The sequence below is a fragment of the Myripristis murdjan genome, chromosome 18, assembly GCF_902150065.1.
Source record: "Myripristis murdjan chromosome 18, fMyrMur1.1, whole genome shotgun sequence".
Lineage (NCBI taxonomy): Eukaryota > Metazoa > Chordata > Actinopteri > Holocentriformes > Holocentridae > Myripristis > Myripristis murdjan.
Window position 1 is genome coordinate 21,076,490 of NC_043997.1, and position 26,275 is coordinate 21,102,764.

The window sequence follows — 26,275 nt, forward strand, 5'->3', positions numbered from 1 at the left end:
CACCTTCAAAACTAGAGTGTGCACTGTCTGCAAGCTTGGTGATCCTGAAAATGAGTTGCAGTTTTTGTTTTTTTTATCCCTTACGTGATGATCTCAGAAGATGTATGTTGCAATGCAAACAGGGATACTGAAGTGGTCTGGTAATATGATGAATATGTGAAGATGGACTCGATATTAAAAAATGAAATATTTAAAATTACAAAGGGAGGCAAGATAAACTTTCTTAACTATGGAAGGTACCCATGTTATTACTGAGTCTTATGATTGGGTGCATGATATTTTTGAATACAATATGAATGCATTTGCTCTTGCTCATGTAACATGACATACTTTGTTTATTTGATCTAGATACTGATGTGATGTAATGTGCTTATTAGTGTCTTGTCAAGCCGTGTTGGACTGGGCATCTTAAGATGATGTAAGACATTTAATTTTAAAAAATTATACATTCATTCATTCAAAACTGGTGTGTGTGTGTGTGTGTGTTTGTGTTTGTGTGTGCGTGTCTCACCCCAACCAAGGAGCTCAGTTCCAGTCCATCCAGATACCTCTCGGCCACCTCCAGCAGGGCGTCTCTGGGCCACTCGCAGAACCAGTCGATAGTGGTGCAGTTAACCAGCGCTGGGTACTGACGGATGCGGTTCCTGTTGGCAAACACATATTACCTATCATATTTACTCACATGAGATTCGATGAGACTTACAAAGAGCCGCTGGGGAATCTGAGTATGAGATCATGTCTAGTTGACACGAATCAATCAATAAATCGTGTACCTGATTTGACATGCTTTTATTTATTACCCAGAAGGAAGGACAATTCTCTTTAAGTAAAACCCCATTTCTCCTGTGGTGGGAGGAGCTAAGTGCCCTTCTTTGCTCCAGTGCCTGCTTTTTATGATTTGGACGAGTGCCACAAAATGGATGGGCATGACGCATTGGCACACCTTAAGCAACTCTTAACAAATCCAATTTAAAAGCACCACCTATAGATAATGATGCCTGAGACCTAAAGGCAGCCTCCTGTGTGTGAAAGGGAGTTTAGCTGGCTAATTGGTGTGGTAAGGTTCCCTCTGCCCTGGCGCTATGATAAGGGTCCTGCTAGCAGCTAGCGGGGTTGCTGGTCATGGGGCCAGGACGCCTCGTCGCCCAGAGAATGGTGATTAGCTCTGGGTAATGGTGCCTGCCAGCCCAATTAGTGGCATTATGTGTGACCACTACCCTGTGCCACTAATTACAACCAGGCCGTGAATGAGAGCGTGCGTGTATGTGGCGTGTGTGTGAGTCGGGGAAAAAAAAAAAAAGAGAAAGAGAGAGGTGTTTGCGTGTGAAAGAGAGAGAATGTGTGTCTGTGTGTGAATGTGTTCGCATGTGCGTGACACAGAACAAAGAGATAAATGTGTGAGTCAGAGAGCATGAGAGAGGGAAAATGTGTATATATGTGTGAGCATGTACGTGTGCACTATGTGTGTATGTGTGCGTCAGACGGCTGACCCAGCTGCCATAGCATCCTCCCTGTCATTTCCAATTACAGAAAGTCTCAGGTCTTTGCTGCAGCATCACCCAGCTTACTAGACCTCATTTGCTTGACATGGGGCGTCAATCAGCCATTAACAAGCCCATTCATGGTGAGGCACGGCTCACCGTCCACACTGTAATACTAAGGAGCAGCTGAGAGGGACTGCCGGGAATAGTTATGCCTAGCATGTAGGACTACCAGTCTACTTCAATTTCCTCTTTTTTTTTTTCTTTTTTTTTTTGGTCATTTAAAGGACATTTCCGATCTGTGGTTCTAATCTGGTAGCAAAGAGACTTTGCTCCTACAGCTATGGCAGTAGAAGCAAGTCAGAAGGGTGCCATGTGCCAGTGGAGGAAAACATCTTGCAATAATCAGGATAGAATAACAAGCACACCATCTACCTTGGGCTAAAAAGCCTACATGCAGACCTGGAAACTGGTGAAGAAAAATTGTGAAATGGTGTTATGAAATGGTCATATTATGTTAAAATTCCAGTGTATACTGATAAATCTTGTCTTCAGGTGGATGAGGATGTCCCTCAGCAGGCTAAGTAATAGGATTTAAGTGAATGGGACTGTATGAATAACAGCAAAAGCAACTTTGAATTACATGTCTCCTCCAAACTCTGGATTGTAGAGTGACAGGCAGCACCAACATAAATAAGATAACAAAACAATCTTTAATTAAACCAATATTTCCTCACAGGGCCTCAATAAAGGATAACTTAACTTATAACATATTTCTGTAAAGCTGTGTGTCTGTGACCATGCATTCCTCTCTTCACAAAAGCACAAGCCGACATCAAATAAATAAATAATTTGTGGACTGCAGAAAACCAGCTGACATTGAACTCTTCTAAACCTGACTCAAAATGTCACTTTAGAGGTCTATTTAACTTGAGGACAACACAGTGTAGCATACACTGTAGTTCAAAATATACTGTTGAGTCAGTTCAATGCACATGGCTCACACACACAAAAAAGTGTAAGAAGAATTCCCATATAATTTTTGGCTCTTTGCTTTGGTCTCAACTTTCCCATTTCCCCTACACAGAAAATTTACACAAGGAAATAACTTGCAAAAGTGCACTATTCCTATCAATAAAATTGACCATCTAAATTGTATGAAGTATTACAGTATCTGTTTCTCTGTGCCTGCTGTTGTATAAATCATGGCTTTCTTACCACAACAAAGCGATATGACAAGGGTAAGAGGCAGTGCTGTGCCTCCCTGCAGCCAAATAGAGAGCAGCTGTTAAATTCCACATACATAGTTTGAGGTTGGCTAATGTTATTGTGGGGCAATTCCAAACTTCACCCACCACGACACAAACAAATTACTACTTAAGTAGAAATCCAATGAAAAGTCTGTCACTTTTACACAGTACACTAGTGTGAAAGCGAGCAAGTTGTTGACTTGAAAGCAGAGTTAAAGGTTCTGTTTTCATAAGATGATAAAAGGACCCCATGCCATGTGTTGGAAAAATATATCTGCATCCAGTCTCAGATTGCACGAGCAACAAATCCCATAGAGCAGCTAGACAACAACTGAAGGGTGTTGTGTAAGTGAGCTGAGGCTCTTAACTCTAAAAGTAAACCACTGCAGCATGAATCATTCTGTGCTCCTTTTTAGACCTTTATGTTGACAACTTGAATGGAGGTGTACAAGCACTGTAAGTACCCAACTAAACACAACAAAGGATACATGTTTCTGCTGTAATTGTGGTTGTGAAAGCAGGACTAATCACTTCTTCTTAAGTGTTCATGGACAGCACGTCAGAACAGTGTGTAACAAGAGTGAACATAATAAGCATTTTAAAAGACATAATTAAGTACAAAGGTATATCGATACAGAGCATGCTGTATGGCACATTTGTGTGTAAGAAGCCTGAATGTGGCTACCTGAAGGGCTCTCCCACTGGGCTCATACAGAGCACTACGTGCAGGTTGTTTCTCACTCGCTCTATCAGGTAGTTGAACATGGCATCAGGAGTCTCCATCACATTGTCTGTCCTGGCAGAGTCTGACAGGGCGCTGCATACCTGGAGGCAGATAGACAACAGCTGCATGCTATAGGAACTACGACTGATGTAGAATTAATGTTTTCTAAAGCAGCTTTCAACAGTCACAGGCTTTAGCTAGCAATTGAGTCATACTGCTCCCACTTGCTTTCTGTATGGTGTAGACACAAGCTTAAGGCCAGAAAAAAGGCAGCATCTGCTTTGACATAAATTATTTTACCTGAAAAATGTCAAGTAAGATAATTTATGACCATTGAGAACAGCTCATCACATTGAGATGAGTCATACCTGTCTCTCTTTATTCCATTAAATCTTGTTTTAGTGCAAATGTTAGTGCATCTTAAGCTTTGCATTTGAGGCCTTCTGGGAAACACTGAGTCCCATGTTACAAGTCCCCAGATACGTGTGCATTCTGACATACCGATGCTGAAGATGAGTTGTTGAGTAAAGTCAATTACTGACCTGCTGTCAGCCCCCACAGCTTGTTATTGAATGAAGTTTTGGTCCTGATTGCGAATTGTTTGCTTTCTGAGACAGTGAGTCTAACTGAGCTCAAAAATCCTTGACCTCAGCACCCAATCCATAATTGCAATGAGGCAGACCTTGTTGAAATGCTGTTGCCCACACTGATTGCTTGTTTTTTATTGTGTTTAAGGCAAGATTCAGTTGTCAGTTTGGTTGAGCTCTTGACAGTGGACTAATCACACAGTATGTGACAGCTAAATACAAGTTTTAAGGCTGTCTGTTTCCAGTTGCAATCTTTGTAAGCAGACTGTAAGTCGGCCCTGGCACAGAGATCAGCTTTGCATGATGCGTACGCAAACTGTCTCTTCAGAAGAACGGTGTCACACTCGACAGCAAGGATGTTTCAAAATATTTAATGCAATTTAATCAAAAGGCCAAATGTTTTTGGCCCACTGGTTTTCATCAGTTTCTTCATTTTTTTCAGTCATGAAACTGAACTGAATGCTCTAAACTATTCTTGCTGCCAAATTTGACCCCACTCCTTTGAATAGCAGAGGAGCATTTTGAGTTATTATGGTTATTCAAGTGGCAAAGAGTGTTTTTTCCACGATCAAATCAAGAGTGAATCTGAATGAGCCTCAAATTTATATGGGCACATAAATTGTGGTTTGGGACTTTAAGATGCAAATACAATAGAGGCACATACACAAGCACGAATCCAGAAACTCAAAGAGATGCAAAATTGCCAATGTCGTGGTTTGACCGTAGAAACCCTGGGTAAAAGTTTGCCAAGTAAAGGCTTCAACCAATTACCCCGAAATTACCGCCTTTGTGTTATGATGAAGCAAATACTTGAAATCTGATGGTGTGTTCTTGGTATTGGGTAAAATCTTGGTTTGGATACATGATTTTCTACAACTTTAGGTTTAAATTTAATGTGTTTAATCCACACAATACTTACCTGCTGACTTCATGAAAGTAACTCAACTTAAAATATGGATAGACAGACAGACAGACAGGCAGAAAAAGGACAGACCTCATCAAACTCATCCTTCTTGTAGAGGTTAGGCACCTCTCCAGAGCTCAGGATGTTGTTGATGTCCTCCAGGAAGGACTCATCTACAATTTGGGTATCATTGAACAGGAACACTGTGGGTTTGTTGTCCACACCGGTCAGACGGTACAGCTTCTTGATGTCTGGAAACAAGGACAGAAAAGTCACCTAATGTAGATGACCAAAGGGGAGAGACAAGAAGCAACTGTGCCGAGGCAGTGGCAATTCATCAATAGGCTAATTCAGGTCAGTCAGCCACAGGTCAAACTTCATCACAGTTTACACTGAGCACTTGAGGAAATAATGTACTACAAATCATGTCTACTGTTTAATGAGCAGCATTTCCTTAATAAAAATGAAGAGAACATTAGATTATTGTGTAACTATGAATCCCCACACTGCAAATTTATACAGCTGCCTCACAATCCTCCATGGAGAATTGGAAAGAACTACAAGTCATTGCCATGAATACACTGCAGCTCTAAAGAATTTGTAACTTGGTGTTACTTTTCTCATTATATATAATATGAGGAATTCTAAGCCGAACGAATCTACGACTACCTAACCGACAAAGCTGTAGCTGATTGTCAGCGTGTTGGAAAGTCATCACTAGGCTGTAAGAAAATGTTTCCCCAAAGGGGGTAATTAGGGTTAGCAAGGGGAGCCATAGCCTAGAGGTTGTCAAAATGGGTTTGAGATTGGAAGGCTGCCGGATCTCAACCCTGTACCGACTGGGAAAAGCTGGACGAGGTGAGCAAAGTGAGCGAAGGATGCTCTCCTGTCCCTGAAACACTGGCACTGTGCCCTTGAGCAAGGCAATCAACCTCCAACTGCTCTAGTGGAGCTGGCCATTGGCCACCAGCACAAGAGTTTGGCTACACTGGGTAGCTCCAAGCTGTGAATGTGTTGGAGAGTGGGAGTGTGTCATAGGACTCTGCTGAAAAAGCAGGAGTGTGCTCAGTCAATCTTCCCTGGGTAAATATAGGTGAGGAGAAAAAACAGCTTGATTATCTGACAGAGTTAAATAAATAAGAATTACCTCTGCCTTCACATCCAAAATGTCAGCTGTTGCTATTGGACTCTGGAGCAAAGATGCTGTTAGCAGGGAGCGACTTGTAGCAGGGGACTAAATATGAGATGACACCAAATAACTGTGACAAATAGCATCTGTGTAAAGTGTTCCTTTTAGTAGAGATCAGCAACATAAGGGTGACAGTCTGAGACAATTAATATTTAACACTCAGACAGCCACAGCAACATAATTCACTGCAATTATGTGCAAAATGAATGTCGTGCTGTTGGCAAATCACCCAAACAGCTATAAATTGATTTCTCTCACACAGATCTGAAGTACAACTGTCTCTATTCCTCTTTACATGGTGATTTGGATAATTCCACCCCCCCTTTGAACTGCTGCAGCTCAATATGTAGCTGAGAAGCAGTCAAAAGAGAAGAAGAATGCACCACTGCAGCTATAGGCTCAAACAGAAGATTGATGAAAGCTATATGGGCCTATTGTTGTGATCTAATCTTCTTTCATATCCGTCCCCAAGTTTCAGCGTTCTTTGTTTTAATTTTGGAGGTTAGGGTTATTTCCTGTGTAAAAGGTACAGTCATGCTCTCTCTCTCTTTCTCTCTCTCTCTGAAATACCAGTGGACACACCACATGGACGTAGCGGTATGTGTGATCTCACCTTCTCTGAACTCCTGCTTGCGGTACTGCTTGGTGACCTCCACCTGGAATACCTGGTAATCGCAGATGGACGAGGCCATCTTGCAGAGGCTCTGTCTGCCTGAACCCCCGACACCAACCAGCAGCATGTTGCCCCTGGGCTGGCTGATCACACGCACCACACGGGTTACTGAGGAAAGAACACATACACAGATAAACACTTACGTGGCAATAGCAACATAGTGCACACACTTGCACGTGTAAACATTTATTCACACTCACACACACACAAACACAGCAGGGTTTTCCGTGTATTTAAGAGGAGCTTAGCTGTGAGTGGGATAAGGGATTGAATACTTTGAGCACAAAATACTATTGGTGCTTATTCAGAAGTGGTGTACAAGAAAAGACATGCTAAATAGATAGGATATTTCATATTTTGATTAAGTGATAGGGAAAAACACTCAGGGTGCACTGGCAAAGAGTTTAGAAGTTGTTGTGTGATGAATGATATGCCTTGATGTAATTAAAGTAAATATATCCTCATGATAAATTTGCATGTAAAGACCTAAATTCTTCCTGTAAAGACCCCGGGTGATATTGTTTACACGACTGACACTGGGAGCTTGAGGGGCCTTATGAGAGGTTCAAAATTCCTGTCAGTTTTCACCACTGATTAGGATGAAAGCACATTTAAATAAGGCACAATCCCACTACACTGAATGTAATACATTTGCTCGACTGCAATCACACAGTTTTTCATTTGTGTTTCCTCAAATAGAGTACATTCGCAACCACTGAGCATTTGACTAGCACTGTCACCAGCGTGAAGCGCTCTCCCACTGCTCGGCTCACAAAGCTGCCCATATTTCCTTTTTATCAGAGCTGCATCTCATGAACTGGGCTCTAATTTCCTTTCAGAGTGTCTTCAGTGCACATGGAAATCCCTGCGCAGCAACAAACACACACACTGCCATCGACAAACTAAATGTACTAGAACACAACCATACACACCCTCACCCGGACACACAGAGAAGCCATCAGTGGAGTGTTGATGCGTGTTGTTGCTACAGTAATGTAACTCTATTGATTTGTAGTGACATGCAGTAAAGTGGCATATTGACAGAAGTGTGTAGGGAGCGGTGCCCGGTGGTGAAAGGCCTTCTCTATTTTAACTACAGGGTAGCTTTTAGCTGCGCCGCATGCTGTGTTTCAAGAGGCATTTCAAACTGGCTCTGAATCACAGAGCCGTTAAGTAATGAACACAACAAATGTGCTGGATGAGACACAGAAGAGCACAATGAATGAAGACCAGAGCTATTGATTGTGGTGATGTGCTAGATTGACTGGATGGAGAGTGACATTGTGGAACTGACACTGTGGGGAAAGACATCAGGGGAATAGGCTATCCTGTGCATTGGGGGAGAAGCTGTCTATTTTAAGTATGCATGTGTGTGCAAGTGGGTGTGTGTGTGTGTGTGTGTGTGTGTGTAGTTATGTACGTGTGTAAGACTTCCGAAAACCTTGTTAGACCCATTGGAATGAAGTTTACAATCAATTTCTCATTTGGAAAAAATGTGAAAATGAAAATGAAATGAAGATCTGCGTGACTAGGCTGATTTCTCACAAAAAAGCAGCATGCCATGAGACCAAAACGTTTTAAAGATTTCTATAACTGGATTTGACATTTAAAATGTTGTATTCAGAGACATTCAAGACCTTGAATTTAGATTGTATGAGTGCAGACCTTTTAAGAGTTTGTTAGTGCCTGTAGACACCCTGGTGTATGCAAGTGTGAGTGTTTGTAGTACCATTACCATTTGAATCACTAAGTGTGTGGGATCTAGGCCTCTGAACATGTGTGTAAATGTGTGTGTGCCCTAAATCGCACTGTGTTCGATGGCATCTCGGAAGAGCACCAGGTCCATGGGCACTACGCCAGGTGTCAGGTTGTAGTCCTCTAAGTGGTTCTCCATGAAACTCTTGAGGCTCTTCATGTCTAGCAGGTCCTCGTACACATGAGGCTCCCTCATGAAATCACCTGACACACACACACACACACACACACACACACACACCCATGTCATCAGTTTACTAATTACAATCAATCAACCTTGATTAAACCATTGTCCATCATCTAATCAATCATCTTATCTGTAAAGCCATCTTTCAATTTTGACATCTGTGGCACATGTGTGTGTGTGAGTGTGTGTGCGTAGTATGCACCAAAGACTGGAGGCTGTTTGTTTGGACAGATGCTGTGGTAAGTGAGGTTGAAGAGCGAGCCCAGTTTCTCAGCCAGCAGAGCAACAAAGGCCTCCATGTCACTGTGGTCTACCAGCCGGTCGGAGAAAACCCTGGAATGAAAAACAACAACAGCAATGACAAATGGACTGACGAACCACACAGATCAGCCAATATATGCAACAGAAGTATTGGCTTTACTTTGGGAAATGCTAAATACATTTCAAGAAATTCTTCACAACTGGAGAAAGCATCAACACCAGGCACGTGGCGCAGTTTAGTTCTACAGTGTGACAGCAACAAAAAAATAATCAAGTTAAAAGCCACGCTATGCACAATTACCAAGGGTTGACTGAAGTGAGGAGTCTTTAGACTCAACTGACAAAATGTGGGATAAGCATGTCATTTGATGGTTGAGTCTCAATTGTTCTCATTGTTGGATTGACTCATTGATAGATTAATGTATGTGTGTGGTATACATCCTCACTTCAATCGACCACTGGGTACCTTTAAAGCTGAGCTGTGCGACCCTTCATGTTAGTAGCTCCAAACTGCAGCAACAGGTAACTGTTTGAAAAATTTTGCCTTAAAAATACAGAAACCATGACATCAGTAAACTGCACACAGTCAGACTGACCAGCGTGTGACTGCTCACTGCTGTTTGGGAGACACTTTTGGAATTCACTCTTATGTTTCATTTCCTGTGGGCAGAGAAGCTTTCTCGCTGATGTATAAACATGGCACCAGAATTGCCTTGGAACAAACAGGGCAAACCTAAAATTTTTCAATCAGTGGAGATGGGACAGTCCACTCTGTTGCAACTGTGTTCCCTGGTTTAGGCTGATTACAGATGATGTATTTTATATAAGAATCTTGCTTGGTGCAGAATATGGTCTTTATACAGCATAGAAGAAGAGAGATAACAAACGCACAATGACAAGTTACAGGACTAAAAAAAACAAAACAAACAAGCAAAATAAACATAGAGAAGACATGCAATCAATAATCTGTGCTGTTGAGATGAAAACCCCTAAGGGGCTTATAACAGCATCTCACCTCAAGACAAACAAACAAACAACAACAAATCAAGATGAAAAACAAAATCATAACTATTGTAGATAATAGAATCCAGATGACAGCAGAAATAGCATAGCTGAAAACAAGAAAACATCAATAATATCTATAAAATGACAAGGGAAATAAAAATAAATTGAAGTAGTGCTGATGTGGAGGCGGGAGTATGTGTCTGCTTTTCATCTGTCTGTCACTGACAAAGAAATGTGGGAACCAAGTATTAACAATTTGACTGATTTCTAAACAGAATGCCACACATGTTGTCAAGTTGTTAATGAGGTACTTCCAAAATGTGTTTGGAAGACTATGTGTGATGAGGTGTGGCAACACACTGAATTTCACTGCTTATTGGTTATCCACCCACAGCTCTCAGGAAGCCTGAATAACAGACTTGAGGGGGAGAAACATTGATTTTCCCTTGAAAAACAATCTGACATTTACAAAGGACAATGTTCAACTTTCTAGTTGATAATATGTAGAAATTCTCAGATGAACTATTGGTCCAACAAGCATAAAATTTCACATCATATTCCACCACATAAAAGCATTGCAACGTAGCATAAAGTCACATTCTCTCTGCAGATTTCACTTTGAACTGAACCATACTTTTCTTCATTCATTAGTCTGATGAAACTAAAGAACTAAAGAGACAAGAGCAGAAAATGACTAAACACACATTTTACGTTATAGTGTGATGGCTTCTTTGGGCTTCTTTGTACTTTTTTGAGATATTCTCACCAGTCTTTGAACAAGAAGAAAAATAAATATATATGGTGGTTTATTTCTTAAAATCTCAATTCATCTTCAGCAAAGCAAATTATCAACCTAATGGACAAAAAGCATTTCAAATCTTGAGGACACCTGTCTGGTAGGCTGTTTGTGCAGTTCCTCAGAATGAGAAGCGGTGGAACCTCTGCACAGTCCATTTTCTACCTCTCTATTGCCATTGATTTAGCCAAGATAACGCATGCTATAATTATGTGGAAACTGTAATAACTTTTGAATGGATTATAATTGAGTCATGAGGTTGGGACAAATAGATTTTCTGTAAAAATGTCAACCGAGCACTGATGCATTCTCTACCTATTGGTCGATAATGCTATTATGCATGGACACTCTTCTCCGATGAATATCATCCTTGAATGATTTGACTATGTGTTAGATTATTGGTAGAAAATGGAGTATGCTATGATTATAAAGGGAAGAATACCATGGTGATTACACAAAAAGATAAAAACTGCAGCAGTGACAAAGGATTGATTTTCAACTTTCTAGCTGAAGATAAGCAGGTAAAATGAGCAGTTTGGTTAAGCATAACATCAATATATTAAAGGAATTCTGTGGAAACAAGGCACTGACAATACACATGCAAAAAAAAAAAAAAAAAAAAATACTACAATCTTTCAAAACAGACCCAGATCACCACATATTCTTGTTTGAAACACTAACATTAAGAGACAAAAACTCAAAGCTGACTGAACTGTCATCTGGCCCAAGATAGAGAATATAAATTGGCTGATTATCTCAGTCAGAGATGTTAAGCACTGGCTGATCCTCACCAAGTACAGGCTCAGTGACCGCCGACCGGCTTTATAGAAAAAGGAAGATATAAAAAGTCGTGGCTACAAGAAAAATGTGTATGAGGTCACTGTCTGACAGGGGAGGTTGAACCATGGATGTACTTCCTCCGCAAAATACTCCTCATTAAGAGTCTTTACATCTCATGCATTTAAGTGGCTCTTACTGTATTATTTTTCTTCATCTTCTCAGATTATAATTATCTGAGTATGCCGTAACCTAGACCCACACTTAAAGAGGTAATGAGACATTCTCAAATAATGACTGTAACATTAAACGTACTGTTTTTGTTTCTTTGGCAACAATGTTGTCTTTGAGCATTTATGCCAATGACAGAAAGAGGGAAAAAAATATTACCTGAAGCACTCATGGATCCACAGTCTGGTGATGCTGTGTTTGGTGTCATGGAAGTCTTGGTGAGCTCTCAGGAGACCCTGAAACACCTGGAGTGAGATGGGCAGAGAGGTACAGGATATAAAAAAAGACATTGAAACTCCTCTTTGCAATGGCCTCACTATGTATCTCCTTTGGTGTTGGACAGCCCTTTCAAGTAGGAATTTCAAGTAGGAAACTCGGACAAGATTTCTTGACCCTGAATTCTTTGAGGTGCAGGTGGACATCATGTTTGAATGGCTGCATACACTGTAAAAGCTACACAGAATGCTTAGGATGTTTATTAACCTTAAAATACAGATGACTGTAATTGTCAGATTAATAAAATTTGGAAATGTGAGGCTGCACTTACATTTGCTTACATTCAGTGCTAACCAGCCAGTCAATGTCACCAAATATAGCTGTTACATAGGGGATAATGTGGGGAACAGGGCAAATATTTTAAATTTTGCATTTTCCATTTTTTATAATTTGCTATGGCAAACGCCAAGTGTATTTGTCTGTAAAAGCACATAAGGTAGTTACATTTTTCTTTTTCTTTTTTTTTTTTTTTATCATGTTTTTATTATTTTATTCATTACACTCTATTGAACAATATCTATTGAGAATTATAAAGACATTTACAACCTTATAATACACTTATTAGTGCCTTATGACCATGTATATGATCAGCAATCATAAGACACTATAGATAAAACTTGATGGATTCCAATATTACACTGTAGATATTAGTGATATAAAATGTCAATTTTTCAATTCACTTTCTCCTGTGAAAAAAATTGGATTGTTTAGCTTAGTTTTAGGTCCAGAATGAGAAAAAATGTAGGAGTAATGGTAACTAAAAACACTAAAAACAAAGATGCCATTTGTTGAACTTCTTCCTGAACCCAGATAGGACTTTTTGGTTTGTGTTGATGTCCAGACTCATTTCAGGCAGCAACGGTCCTTGTACATTATTTTGGCTGAATATACTTTTGTGTTATCCTAATTTGTAATTTTGTGTCACACGTAATGACATTGCAGAGGAACATATTTTCTCTGTAACTTAAGGTGCAATACTATATTTGTCATGCTGTAGTTTCTGTAACTTCTTCCAATATGAAGTATCTGCCAGCTTGTAAAACTTTTTATGCATCTTCCGCAATACTGGTCCCCTAATTGTGTCTCAGGATGTCTATGTTTCAGTATAGTACATGTTTGTGTGCAAGTTTCCACCAAGACTTGACATTGATAGCCCAGGCCATCAGGACTCAACTTTCTAGGTTAGGTTTTGCTTGAGGATTGGAAGGCACAGTTTCTCAGATAATTGCTGACTGTCGGTCAGCCTTGGGTTAAAAAATAATGTTGAAAAATACTGTTATTATTGTCTTATTTACTGCAAATTGTTAGCAATTTTGGTTCTGAGTTGGATCGAGCTCCAATTTTCAGGACCACATCAAGCTCTAGGTACATGTCAATTTTCTTGAAAACATTTTGGAGGTAGTGCATGTATGTAAGTGTAAGTAAGTGCTTCCATCTAACCCTAGACATGTCTATATGCGTTAGTATATGTACCTTGGAGATGTCCCTGAGGTTGAACAGGTAGTGTATCTTGGCTGGAGTGGGCAAAAAGCGAGCTATAATGGCGTAATAGAGCTCTAAAGTGGCCTGAGACAGAACGTTTCCAATAGGCTTCACCTCCTCCTCAAACTCCTGCAGCTTCTGGTTTATCATGGTACCGTAGATCCGCTTGATCTGCGAGTCCTGCATTAAGAGGGACACGCATGTTCACATTTTATGCATCTTGTACATGACACAGCCTTGCCAATGAGACACTTGAATTTGAAAGCCATGATGCTGAAGAGAAAGAAAAGCGGAAGGGGCAAGGGGAAGAGAGGGCAGGCAGCAATGTGAGACAGGGAGGGGGTAACAAAGCCATTTCATGTTGTCCACTTCACATATTCAAAAGGCAAGGAAAGTCTATAATTGTTTATATCCTGAATGCAACAAGGCTCCAGCCATTTTCAAAAGCGATTTCATCTTGCTCCTTTGTGGAAAGCGGCAGCAGAAGAGGCAGGCAGGAGAGGGGAAGAGTGGAGAGAGGGGAGGAGGACAGAGAACAAATAAGGGGCTGAAAAACAGGAGCGGGAGAGACGAGAGCCGGGGACAAGTGGCAGAGGAAAGATGGACCAGGAAAGGTTGAAAGGAGCACAACAACAGAGATGAAAGACTCCAAGAAAATTGAAAAAGACTGAAAAGAGACAAGAGGAGAGCTGGAGAGGGAGTGAGGAATGAGAGGAGAGAGCAAGGCAAGTACAAAAAAAACAAGTTAAAAAAAGAAGGAAAGAAACAGAGATTGAGGTAAGCAGAAAAATGGGGGGAGGGGGGCATTCGCAGGCTGCCTTTCAGTCAATCATATTCTCCTGGGTGTTGGATACGAGAGAGTGTGTGCAATTTTGTGGTGGTTATCATTATCATCACGGCTATAATCATAATCAGGGTAATTCCGGTGTGCCGAGATGGAAAGGCGGATGGCAAAGGGCGATGGAGGAGGATAAAATGTCAGATAGGAGGAACAGGAACATTACCGGGAGGAACCCTGGTGAAATGCACAGAGAGAGATACAGCTGGATGAGAGGCAAAGAAGGCGAAATTGTGAAGGAGACAGACAGACAGAAAGAGAAACAGTGAGATGCAGAGGAAGGGAATAAAAAGGTTGATCTGAACCTCTTTTAATCAAACGACACAGTCGAGACTACCCAATTTGCAAAGCCTATGTATGTTGTGATGATAACAGTGTTATTATTCAGAAAAGCTACTGTTGGGATACTAAAAAACAATAGCAACAGAGGGAAAGAATACAGCCAGGATTTTGGTGGGCAAAAGCAGAGGAAAAAAACAGCAACGTAAAAAATTGAGCTTGCTAAAATGGGTCTGAACCTCTTTCAATCAAATGTCCCCACTGAAACGACCCAATTTATAAAGTCTGCGCATGCTGGGGTGATAATAATAATGCTATTTAGAAAAGCTCCTTTCAGGCGACCAAAGAACACAGGGTGTCCTTGTGTTTCATCACATTAAATTCAAGCTTTTTAAAGACCCTTCAGTCAGTGGCAGTTCTAATGAAATATAAGAACAGTTTCCTAATAAAAATAAACATGAGAATGAAGACAACTGGAGACCTATCAGAATATAGGTCTGCATAATTGGGCTCATTTCTCAGCCTAAAAAAAGCACAGCAAGGAAACTGCGGGTCTTTTAAGTTGAATTCAGGACTTAAATACTTGATCTAACTGCATTCTTTTTAAGGACATGAGATTGTATCTGCAACTTTCAACATTTTGCAAATTTACAGGATGCTGCAGACTCCCTGAAGCAATGACAATGGAGACAAAGAATAAAATAGAATAAAATGTTTTTTGAGGCAATATTACAACAGGATAATAAAGCTTAATGGAGAGTAGGTGGAAGTTCTAGAAAGGAGGAGGGAATTAAGATGCAGCCGCACTGACAGAAGTAGAGCTGAATCATCATAGGAAAGGTCAGACTAATGACTGTGCAGGGACCTGGAGGGCATCTGGAGTGGAGGACCAGGAGTAGAGAAGAGTATAGAAGAGTAAAGTAAAGGGGAGGGGAGAAAAGAGTAGAGGAAAGGAAAGGAGAGGAGAGGAGCTCAGCAGGACTCACATTAGGGAAGGTCATATTGATGAGGTTGAAGCGACTCTGTAGGCGGCCAGAGATATGAGTCCTCCCCCCACCAGGGGGCCCCATGGATGCCAATAAGAACATGTCCTGACCAAACACAAAACAAACACACACACACACACACACACACACACACACACACACACACACACACACACACACACACACACACACAGATACACACACAGCCAGCAACAATAGGGTCATTATTCTCTCAGTACCAGACACAAACACAGTGACCTCTGTGCAACTTAAGTAAAAATACCCAAACGTAATTAAAGGGAGGAAACTAAGAGCATAGATGATGTCTAAATCACACACTGTATAACTGAAAAGAATTTAATGCCCTCTCAGTAACACACAGCCATACACTTAATATCTCTCATACAGCTCTCATATACAATTAGTCCAACACACTGAAATAGAAAGGTAATTAAGGGGGGTAATTAAGTGGTGATTAAGGGGGACACACTAAGGAGGCAGGTAAGTGATGATGTCTTAATCTTGCAGATGCATACCCACACACACACCTCGCTTTCCCACCACACCCTCATCAAGCCATCCCCTCTCACCTTGACACACTTGAGTGTCTGCTTCTGGCGGTCATACCAGAAGCCGTAGTCGATCCAGAGGCGCAACAGCTCCAGTGGTGGCTGGGAGCCAAAGTGGTCCTGTGCCGGCATGTTGAGGTCATCCAGGAAGCACAGCAGGTGCTTACCACCAGCCGGAACAAACACACCTTTGGTTCTCTTCTCCACGCGGCTCTCCACAATGGCCTGCACATTATTGGAGGTGGTCTGAACGGAATTGGATAGGGTGTAGGGAAGGACAAAGGTTAAGAAAGACAGACACAGAGAAGATGATGGTGTGTATCAGTGTGCGGCCTAGGTGTGTTTCTTAATCCATTAAAACAGCATTTAGACAGCGTGACACCAAAATAGACAAAAATAGCAACCTCTAAAAAACCTCTAAGACTGGGTTGCACCAACAAAGACATTTTTTAAACCAAATTCAATCATGGTTTAACGTTAAATTAGTTACACCAAACTGTTTTAAAATGAAGAAACATTAAAGTTTGACCTCTCTTTAAACCTCAGTTTAGTTTTTACGCTAAACCTTGATTAAATCTAATTAAGTAAAACTGAATTTAATTTAAAATTAATTTAATTTAAAATCCAATGTAATCTATGATACAGTATTAACTTTAAACTGACACTTCAATAGGGTCAGTAGGAGGAGGAAAATGGCTACTTTTTTGGATGGATTGAAGAAAAAAAAATCCTTGAAGAAAGTTAAGGGACAGACTCAACCTGACTGAGTTTTATGATGCTGCTGAATTTCTCTCAAGATACTGGTTCAGCAAGGAAACTTAACCCAAAGAGTGGACCAGCTGTCAAACATGACAGTGAAAAAATACAGTTGTACCACCAACGCTCCAACTCCTTTTTCTATCTGTACTGTTTTTGTATCCTTTATTATTTGGCCATATTGCTCCATTAATTTGGCTTTTTTTTCATGACAAGACCATCATGACAAGGCCAGCTACTTTTCAGCTGTTAGTGGGCTAACAATGTAACTTTTTGTGAAGGAATACAGAGTAACCTAAAGTTCATGTTTTTGTTTCCTTATGTATGCTTACCAGGTTCTGACAGCACAATACTGCCTTCATTTATTTTTTTTTATTGGACCATTTTGGTTTAACTCTTACAGCTCACTAACTCCAACTTATTTATTTTCAGTTCAAATATCTAAATTTGGATTTTCATAAACAAGAAAGGGCTTTCAATTGTGTGACAGAACTCTTACCTACTGAGTAACGAGTAAGTAACGAGTAAGTAAGTACATCATCTAAAACAGGATTTTGGCCAGTTTCCACTGAAGAGAATACCAGAAAAAAATACTAGCAAATACAAAAAAAGTACAAAAGCATGGGGATTTGGTATTTTGGATATCTTAATATCATGATATGGTATGTGTCAGCTTTTTTCTGATTTCAAAGGCTACATTACAGCAAAGGGATCCAATTTTCCAAAGTTAATAGGCTGTTCTATCTGTTCTATTTGCCTCTACCTGCTGGGTCATCATATCCAAATTAGTAATGACTGTTAATCAAAAATGGCATTGTGTAAATACTTAGTGAAAACACTAACAGCCAGCCTTACTGTGCAGTAACATCACATTATTGATATTGAGGTATTCAGTCAAAAATATTGAGACATTTGATTTTGTCCGTATAGCCAAGCCCTAGTTCTGCAGTAGAAGTAATTCTAATGAAAGGATTTGGAACAGCTTTTGTACCATCAGGTACTAAAACTTTCCACTGAACTATGTCAAAAACAGCAAATCTCTCCACTGAAAGTAATACTAATGAAATTCTGTGGGAAAAAAATACATCTAGACACCAAAATTCTCCATTGAAACTTATAATATCGGGGTCACAGCTACTGAAGCACACCCCAAATATTAACTGTCAGACAGCAGGAGACAAATGGACTGAGAGCCTGTGGCCTTAGGTATTAAAATAAGGTGTGTGAGTGAGAGGGTGAGCGAGAGAGAGATGGACTGATAGGGGCAAAATGAGACAAGCCAGGCAAAATGGATCAAATTGGAGGAGAGGGGGAGAATAAGAGAAATTGAGCTATTAAAAAGAGGTGCATGACTCAGACAGAGAAAGAGGAAAAGATGGAGGGAGAGTGAAGCACTCACAGAGGCTAGAGGAAGGAAGATGAATAGATGAGCAGATGAACAGAGGGAAGGAGAGCGGGGGGAAGGACAGAAAGTTGGAAAAGGCAGGGGGAGAAAGCAGGTGTAAGATTCATGGAGAGCACTTATCCAGAAATATATGTGCATCCGTGGCAGGAAACGAGACAGATGCAGAAGAGAGAGAAGCGAGAGAGAGATAGAGAGAGGAAAGAGAGGAGAGAGGAGAGAGGAGAGAGGAGGGAAAGATGGTGAGCAAGAGGTGCCAGGTTAGAACGACCCTTCGCCTAGAGTGGTTGCCGGGGTAAGTTGGGTGGTAATGGTGATGGATGTGGAAGAGGAAGGGGTGGGGGTGGGGGTTGTGGTGACGGATGGTGATGATGGTGATGCGGTGGTGATGGCGGTGGGGGGGGGATGAGTGCCTCCATCATCCCTGGCCCTCTAATAGCCCTTCATCAGAGCCGTCCAGCGCTGACGTGACTCAGCCTAATTGCGGCGCCTTGGAGCGGCGCGACACTCTCGCTCTAATTGTAGCCAAGCCGAGATGGAGGCTATTCAGAGCCTCTGCGTGGTCTGATGGACACACACATACACACCAGAAAAAACACCTGTACTCGTTCACCTTTGCATGGCCGCATCCCCTGCTGTGAGTGAGGGCGGTTCGTCCAAAAGTATATTTAGCTGACAGTTGAAATGTGTGTGCGTGACTGAGTCTGGGCATGTGTGTGGGCGAGTCTCTGTGCGTGTGTCTAAAGATTTGCCAGCGACTCTGTGTGTGTGTTTGTGTGTGTGTACGTGTGTATGTTGTAGCCTATTGGACATGTGTTGCATATATATGACCATTTAGCCGTGCTAATATCTCATTCCGCTCTCTGCTAAAGCCAAGCAAGGGGCAGAAATGTTTGGAACAGCAGCATGAACCTGTACCATTCACACTGTTACCTTTCTAACTTCAAGGAAAGACAGGGACACACACACACAGACATACAGACACACACACACACACACACACAAACACACACACACAGGGATTAATGCCAATCCAAATGAAAGCAATCACCATCCTGCTTACAAAAAATAAACATACAGCAGCACACACACGTTTTTCTCCTCTGTGTTGGATTTCTCCCTGTAGGTTTGTTTAACATTGCTGAAAATCATCCATGAGTCTACAAAGAAGCCCTTGCAGATTCAATTTTAGGGGTGGAAATTTAAACCTGACACCTAACATTTCTGTTTAAGGTCACAGATTTTTTTTCCCCTATTAAACCCCGCCATAGCTGTGCTGAGAATATCTCTTGGTGATGTCAGTGGATTGTATCTTGGCTACATAGCTGCAGAAACAAAAATAAAAGAAGTCAAAAGCTAAACAACAAAGTGGCACAAGAAACGCAATGTAAATTGCTAATCGAACGTTTTAAGCAGTGTTAAGGTGTGCTAGAAACAAAATTAGAATTTTTGGCAGAAAAAAAAAATATCCACAACAAGAATTTGGGTGTGTCCCAGATCATCATTCAAGATGGACATGAAATAGAAAACTTTATAATGAAGAAATGGACAAAAATGCCCTCACTCCAAAAGGCTAAGTCAAATCGGTCCTCCCAAAGATATAAACACAAGAACATACAACACACACGCACACACCTGTGAAGACATGTTGATAGTGAGGAATGCCCACTTGGAGTTATCCAGGCCCTGCAGGACACCCTGAGCCACTGAAGTTTTACCGGTGCCCACCGGCCCAGTAAGCAGCACCGGGTACTGCCCCAACACCAGAGCGTTAACCAGGAAGTTATAGCGCACTGTGTCCACTGTAGGAACCATGATCTTATAGAATGGAGCACTGCAGGAGAGGACAGAGGAAGAGATATAAATATAGTACAGTAAACATATTACAGTTTTTCTCAATTGCTAAAACACTAAACCCTATTGTCTGAACCAAATGCTCCATTGCCTGAACCCACTGATTGAATCAGTCACTCTTTTGGCAAAACCATAAGCACGTTTCACCTGTTTAGACACAACTTACCAACATATTATCATTGTGATGCACCTGTGCTGCATAATGGTGAGCACTGGTGGCAAAAGTCAAACACAAGTAAAGCACTGGTGTCACTGGTTGAACACAACAACTCAAAATTGATCACACTTGTGGCTAATGATGTGAGGGAACATATATAAGCCAGTTCAGAGAGCACTGCTTTGTGAGGCCCTACAATGGATAGAAATCTGAGAGGAGGAGTTTGTGTGAGAGGTGGTCGAGGAGGTCGAGGAGGTCGAGGTGGTTGAGGAGGTCGACCCAGTACGGAGAAATAATGCTGTGGCTGAGTAATGCACTTCTCATTTGTATATTTTTGTACTTTATTTTTACGTAGGCTTACTGTATACAAGTGCTAAATGCACAAGATTTCTGTTTGTTTTTGTACTGTGCAAGTGCTACGTGTAAATGCACAAGATTTCTGGTTTTTGTACTTTTTTTTTTTTTTTTTTTTTTTTACTATATACAAGTGCTAAATGCACAGGTTTTTTGTTTTGCAACATGCATTTAGCCTACAGTGAACAATAAACATTTATTTCTACAGCTTCATGTCCTGAGCATTGTGTTTTCTATTTTTCTATGTAGTGTTTAGTGACTGCTCAGTAGTGTTTTTAATTTTGAATGACTCGGGGCACAATTTGACAACATAGTTCAGTTTTGAGCACAGATTGAACTGTTTTGAGGTGAAAGTTTGGTTTTACAAGAGGAGTCTGAGGTTTTGTGAATGTAGCTTGAAAATTGGGTTTTGTGTTCACAGTTTAGAGAAAAGGAGAGCAACTTTCGAGAAATGTGTCTTAGCAATCGAGAAAAACTGTATTAATGGCATTACATGCTGCGTGATGGGCTTGAATGTAGACAGTGCTGTTTGTTAGATTGTGAAAAGACACAGACACATGTTGCACACCGCTTTGGCAAAACTGTCTGTGATAAAAAGCCATGCCAGTAAAGTAACTGACTGACAGATAGATATGGGAATGGATGAAAGAATGAAGGAAAAGGGGACGAGATGAGAGAGGAAGGATGAGAGACAGGGCATAAAAGCATGACAGGAGACAGAAAGGGAATGACAGAGGGATAAGGGATGAAGGATAAGAAGAGAGAGAGAGAGATAAAAGAATGAAGAGATTCAGGAAGAGGAGGAAGAAGGAAGACGAAAGTGAAAAGTGAAGTAGTGAGAGAGGAATGGAAAAAGTCAAAGGAGTGAGACGAGATCACGAGATGAGATAGAAAGGAAATATCAAGACAAAGACAAAGGAGATTCAAATCAAAGTGGCATTACTGATTTAACATGGATTTGAGATACATTTCAAAGGAAAATATTGACCTTAAGGCAAATACACCCTTTGATCAACTATGTTAGGTGAACAGAACAGTGGAGAATAATGTGGATGTGTGGAGTAGTAGTTCAGCACAGATACTGGACACAGGTAGCACACTCTCTGGATGTTTTGGTTTCAGAAAGATATATAGGATATATATATATATATATATATATATATATATATATATATATATATATATATATATATATATATGTTGTCAGATATAATAAATATATGTTGGACATTTTTCATTTTACTCTGGACTTAAAATCAATTACATAAATACAACAAATACAGCAAATATATACAAAACCCATATCCCACTGAACATACAGTAGCTAATGGAAACTCTGAAACTAGAACACCAGGAAATTAATAGCTATGGTAAGGATTTTAGTGAAGAGCATGTTTTGCTTATTGTCTGTTCTGTTGCATTTTGTTCTGTATCTGAGAGTGGGCACGTAGTGGAACAAAACAAAACTGTCTATGCCTTGATTTTCAAATTAGAATTTTTGGTTGAAATAGCCATGATTATAATGTCCTGTTTCTTGGCTAACAAAGTAGTAGTCATTCATAAACCACAGAACTGACAATTGGCTGTATACAGCAAATGCTTCCCCGGCTTCACTTCTGTGACTATTTTCCGTCTGAGAGACCATTTCACTAAGCTGCTGCTTTTAGGAAAACTAATGTGGACGACTTTATTATGGTGAAGAAAGTTTGAAGTTCATTTTCACATCGCAGTGGCATGAATGAAAACAAATGGCTGGATAAGAGGTGGGAAAAATGATTTCGGAGTTCTGAAATAGAACTGCTTGCGTTGGGAACAAATTTGCAGCAAAGTATATACATTTTGTAGATATTACACTAAACATGCAAAATCACTGGTATAGTTTTTAAGTTTTAGACTGTTAGATGGTTCACTTTGGCTTTTGTTGTCTCTAAGGGCCCAAAGTGCTGTAAGTAGTGGACAAATACAGGAACACAAAATAAGTCAAATGAAGAGTTAGATAACTTGCCAGAAAGTCTGTGTGTTTCTTATATGATGCTAAAAACACAATAGGAAGACATCTTACACACACACACACACACACACACACACACACACACACACACACACACACAGGAAGTAATGTTGTGTATAGAGGTGAGGATGGTGACTTAGTGTGGGCCAGCACACCTGGCAGCAGGTGGCTGGCACAAATTCAGGTACACAGGGTCAGCCATGCACATACACATGCACGCAGACACACACTCACATACGCACACACTCAAGCACACCTGCCGAGCTCAGGTACACAAGGCCAGACGGTTACTCACTTGGCAGTGTAACGCCAGCCCTTTGGCAGCTTATCTTCAAAAGTAGCCCAGGTTTTGTTCTTTGTGTCCACATAATATTCGTAGATAGTGTCCTGAAAAGGAGTTCAGTGACTGTTGGTAAAAATGAAACAGTTCAATGCATAAAACACATGAGGCAAATGTGGCTGCCAGCCACATATCTGTGGACTTTTCTTTTTTCAGTTTTTTGGAAAAATAGAAAAAGAATATATTGTCACTGTCTGTGGTGTACTTCAAATGCCTCATCATAAGGGAGCCAAATAAGCTCCTGCAGACAAGTGTTCAAAATAATGAGTGGTTTAGTTGACTTGTCTCCTGCACCTCAGTGTGTATGCAACTACCAACATCATTGGCCTGAGCTTGGCCATGTTAAAATTGCTGTCTTCTATTGTCACACAGTTGGGAGGCTGGGAGAATGCATCTGATCCAAACACACATGACTCCTTTTAATGAAGTGGAGGACTGATCAAGGAACACTAAAAGCTGCTCAAAACATTTTGGAAGATTTACATGTTATAGTCTGTCAGAGTTGCTAACTCAGGTATTATGGTCATATGCTCACAAATTTGTTCTGTGTGCATACATAAACATTTCTCTGTGTTTGTATGTCATCATATGTTTGCAAAGAAATGGTATGATCAGCAAAGGACCTTGTTGGGGAAGGTGCCCTCCATATCCCGTAGGAAGTTATCTATTTTCTTGCGGCCGTCCTCATCCACAGAGGCACAGACGGACCAGATGAGGCTGAAGATGAACCAGAGCTCCACCATCCGACCATAGTGCTCTGTGTCCAATGGATTCACCTGGAGGAGGGAAGACAGAGAGAGGATGAAGAAATGAATGTTTTCATATAGGAATGATTTTGTTTTATTTTGAAGAAAATGTGTCAAACTGTTTTTTTTGTGTTGTTGTTGTTGGCATTAAGTAACAGTTCTAGTAGAAGTCAATGAGGATGGAAACCATTTACAAGATACAGGTTAATAAAATTGTATGACTATTACTTGATATGCAAAACAGTTTCTATGACTAATACTTGTCAGCATCTATGCTATGTTGTTGCATTTTTTTCTTAAATTGCTGTTTTTAATGTACAAAGTCATGTTTTGATTCATCATGAGTATCACTCCCATGCCTTGATGTGTATTCACTCAAATTTCTTTGCTGTTGTGTGAAATTTAAGGGGCACTGACATCAAAATTAAGGCCACATTTCCCATTAACCCCAGTGTTTCCTGTTGCCATGAGGATGCTGCAAACCCCTCCTTTCCCTGGCACCACTTCGTCTGCATTTGTTTTGGAGAGCATGAATGATAAGTAAAAATTAAATCCTGCCTTATTTGAATGTAACAATGGTTCCTTTTTTTGGGCCATGTAATGATCAGGCAGATTTTCTACAAAATCCGCCCTGGCACGCAATATTAAATGTAGGGCAGAATTCGGTAGTGGCTACCAATTGTTTTGGCAACAGTTTCAATGTTTGTAATGGAAATCATATTGGGGTTCAAAATCAATGTGCTATAATTTATTGGTGCCAAAATGCCTCATATAGCACCTGTAAGAGTTTGTGTCATTGGGAAATCAGGCTCTGCAGGACAATGTGTGCAAACAGGAAGGGAGGCATATGCCCTGAGTTTATTGCCTGACCATCAAAACTTTACATATTAGCCAGACATTTTTGTAGTGTGTGTCATATCACATTTGGTCACGATGTATAGACTGAGAACAAGTCAGCAGTTTTTCAAATGGACGGGCTGTCATTGAAATGTTTTGTCTTTTCCATAATGATGAGTCAAGCTTAGAGTATATTCTCGGGTTAGGGTTAGGGTTAGCTGTCAAATTGTTTGTCCCTTAGGCTTGAATTCTGCTGATGGCCATTTGCAATTCTATTTATAATTGTTATCATTGTTATTATCGTCATCATCATCATCATTATTACAATTATTCTTAGTAGTAGTAGTAGTAGTTCTAGTATTGGTAGTGGTGGTAGTAGTAGTTTTAGTAGTACTTTCTTTTTGTACTAGTGGTACTACTACTAGTAGTAGAATATTAACAATAGCAAAACAGATCAGTCATGTCTTAAATAAGTTGTGGTTCAGTAAACATAACAGTTGCCTGACCAATTAACTGGCCTCCATTATCTCACTGACCTTGATTCTCTAGAGATATGGATTATCAAGCTTCTATAATTGTTCCTAATCTCTTTCCTTAACAGAAAGGTTGCTGATCTTGGAAATAAAAAAATAAATAAAGTTTGAATCACTGCTGGGAATACTGCTGCAATGTGAATCATATTGCGGCAGTCATGCAGATACAGCACCTGAATCAGAGACAGAGCAGGAGAAAGCCAGAGAACGAGAGAGGAAAGAAATGAAAGTGAGACACAGTTTTAACACGTCTTTGTTGTACCGTCAAGGTATGCAGAGTTCCACTGCACCATTGAGAATCAAAGACACACAACGACGCATAGAGACAAAGCAACACATGACAAAAAAAAAAGAAAAAAAGAAAAAACACTGTTGCTTCTCCCTCCCACTCCCTTCTTTGCTCATCCACAAAACAACAAGTTCTAACTTGACTGGCTCAAAGTTTCCAGCCAAAGACGGCTGACAGTGATCTTATATTTGTTGAGATCTCTGAAAGGGCAAAAAAAGGAAGATTTTTACTGCTCCACAGCAGAATATAACCAGGATTTATCTTTGCAGGGTTAATGGGACTCTGCACCCGTTGGAGTTTCAAGACACTCTCAATACCCTCCTTGCCAACTCCTAGTTTCACCTGCTCAACAATGGAAGACAGTGCAACAAGCAAGCAACTAGTTGCAAGACAATTTGTTATCAAGCTAAAATATTAAATGGCAAAATGTTATTTTTAAAGCATTCTGTGTGGTGATATATTACCTCTTCACTAGATGATTCTGTTAAATGTCTGCTCTGGAAGCAAGCGCTTGTCTAGAGATTGTGAAACTTGTGATAAAGATCATAGATTACTTGACGCCTCTTGTGAGGGTAACAATGCTTTTTGCTATTCACCAGACCCATGGCTTGCTTTTACTCAAAACATTTTTAAACTCCTGATTCAGTTCCACCTAGTGCTTTCTAGAATCCATATATAATGACTGCTGAGAAATGGGTGTAGGTGGAAACTTTAACAAGATCTGATGGGTGAGATGGAGAAAATGA

The 26,275-nt window shown here is 40.5% G+C and overlaps 1 protein-coding gene across 1 annotated transcript in view; it reads right to left on the reverse strand.

Annotated features, from left to right (window-relative positions):
• Positions 1-26,275, reverse strand: part of dnah2 (dynein, axonemal, heavy chain 2) — a 189,985-nt gene that overhangs the window by 35,418 nt on the left and 128,292 nt on the right. Inside the window, exons 46-58 of the mRNA XM_030075754.1 lie at positions 23,748-23,900; positions 23,080-23,171; positions 20,044-20,242; positions 16,272-16,496; positions 15,682-15,786; positions 13,570-13,758; positions 11,980-12,065; positions 8,953-9,083; positions 8,618-8,767; positions 6,749-6,916; positions 5,037-5,197; positions 3,417-3,556; positions 512-644 (exon numbers count right to left, since the gene is read on the reverse strand). Coding sequence (XP_029931614.1) covers positions 512-644; positions 3,417-3,556; positions 5,037-5,197; positions 6,749-6,916; positions 8,618-8,767; positions 8,953-9,083; positions 11,980-12,065; positions 13,570-13,758; positions 15,682-15,786; positions 16,272-16,496; positions 20,044-20,242; positions 23,080-23,171; positions 23,748-23,900 — 1,932 coding nt within the window. The remainder of the gene's footprint in view (positions 1-511; positions 645-3,416; positions 3,557-5,036; positions 5,198-6,748; positions 6,917-8,617; positions 8,768-8,952; positions 9,084-11,979; positions 12,066-13,569; positions 13,759-15,681; positions 15,787-16,271; positions 16,497-20,043; positions 20,243-23,079; positions 23,172-23,747; positions 23,901-26,275) is intronic.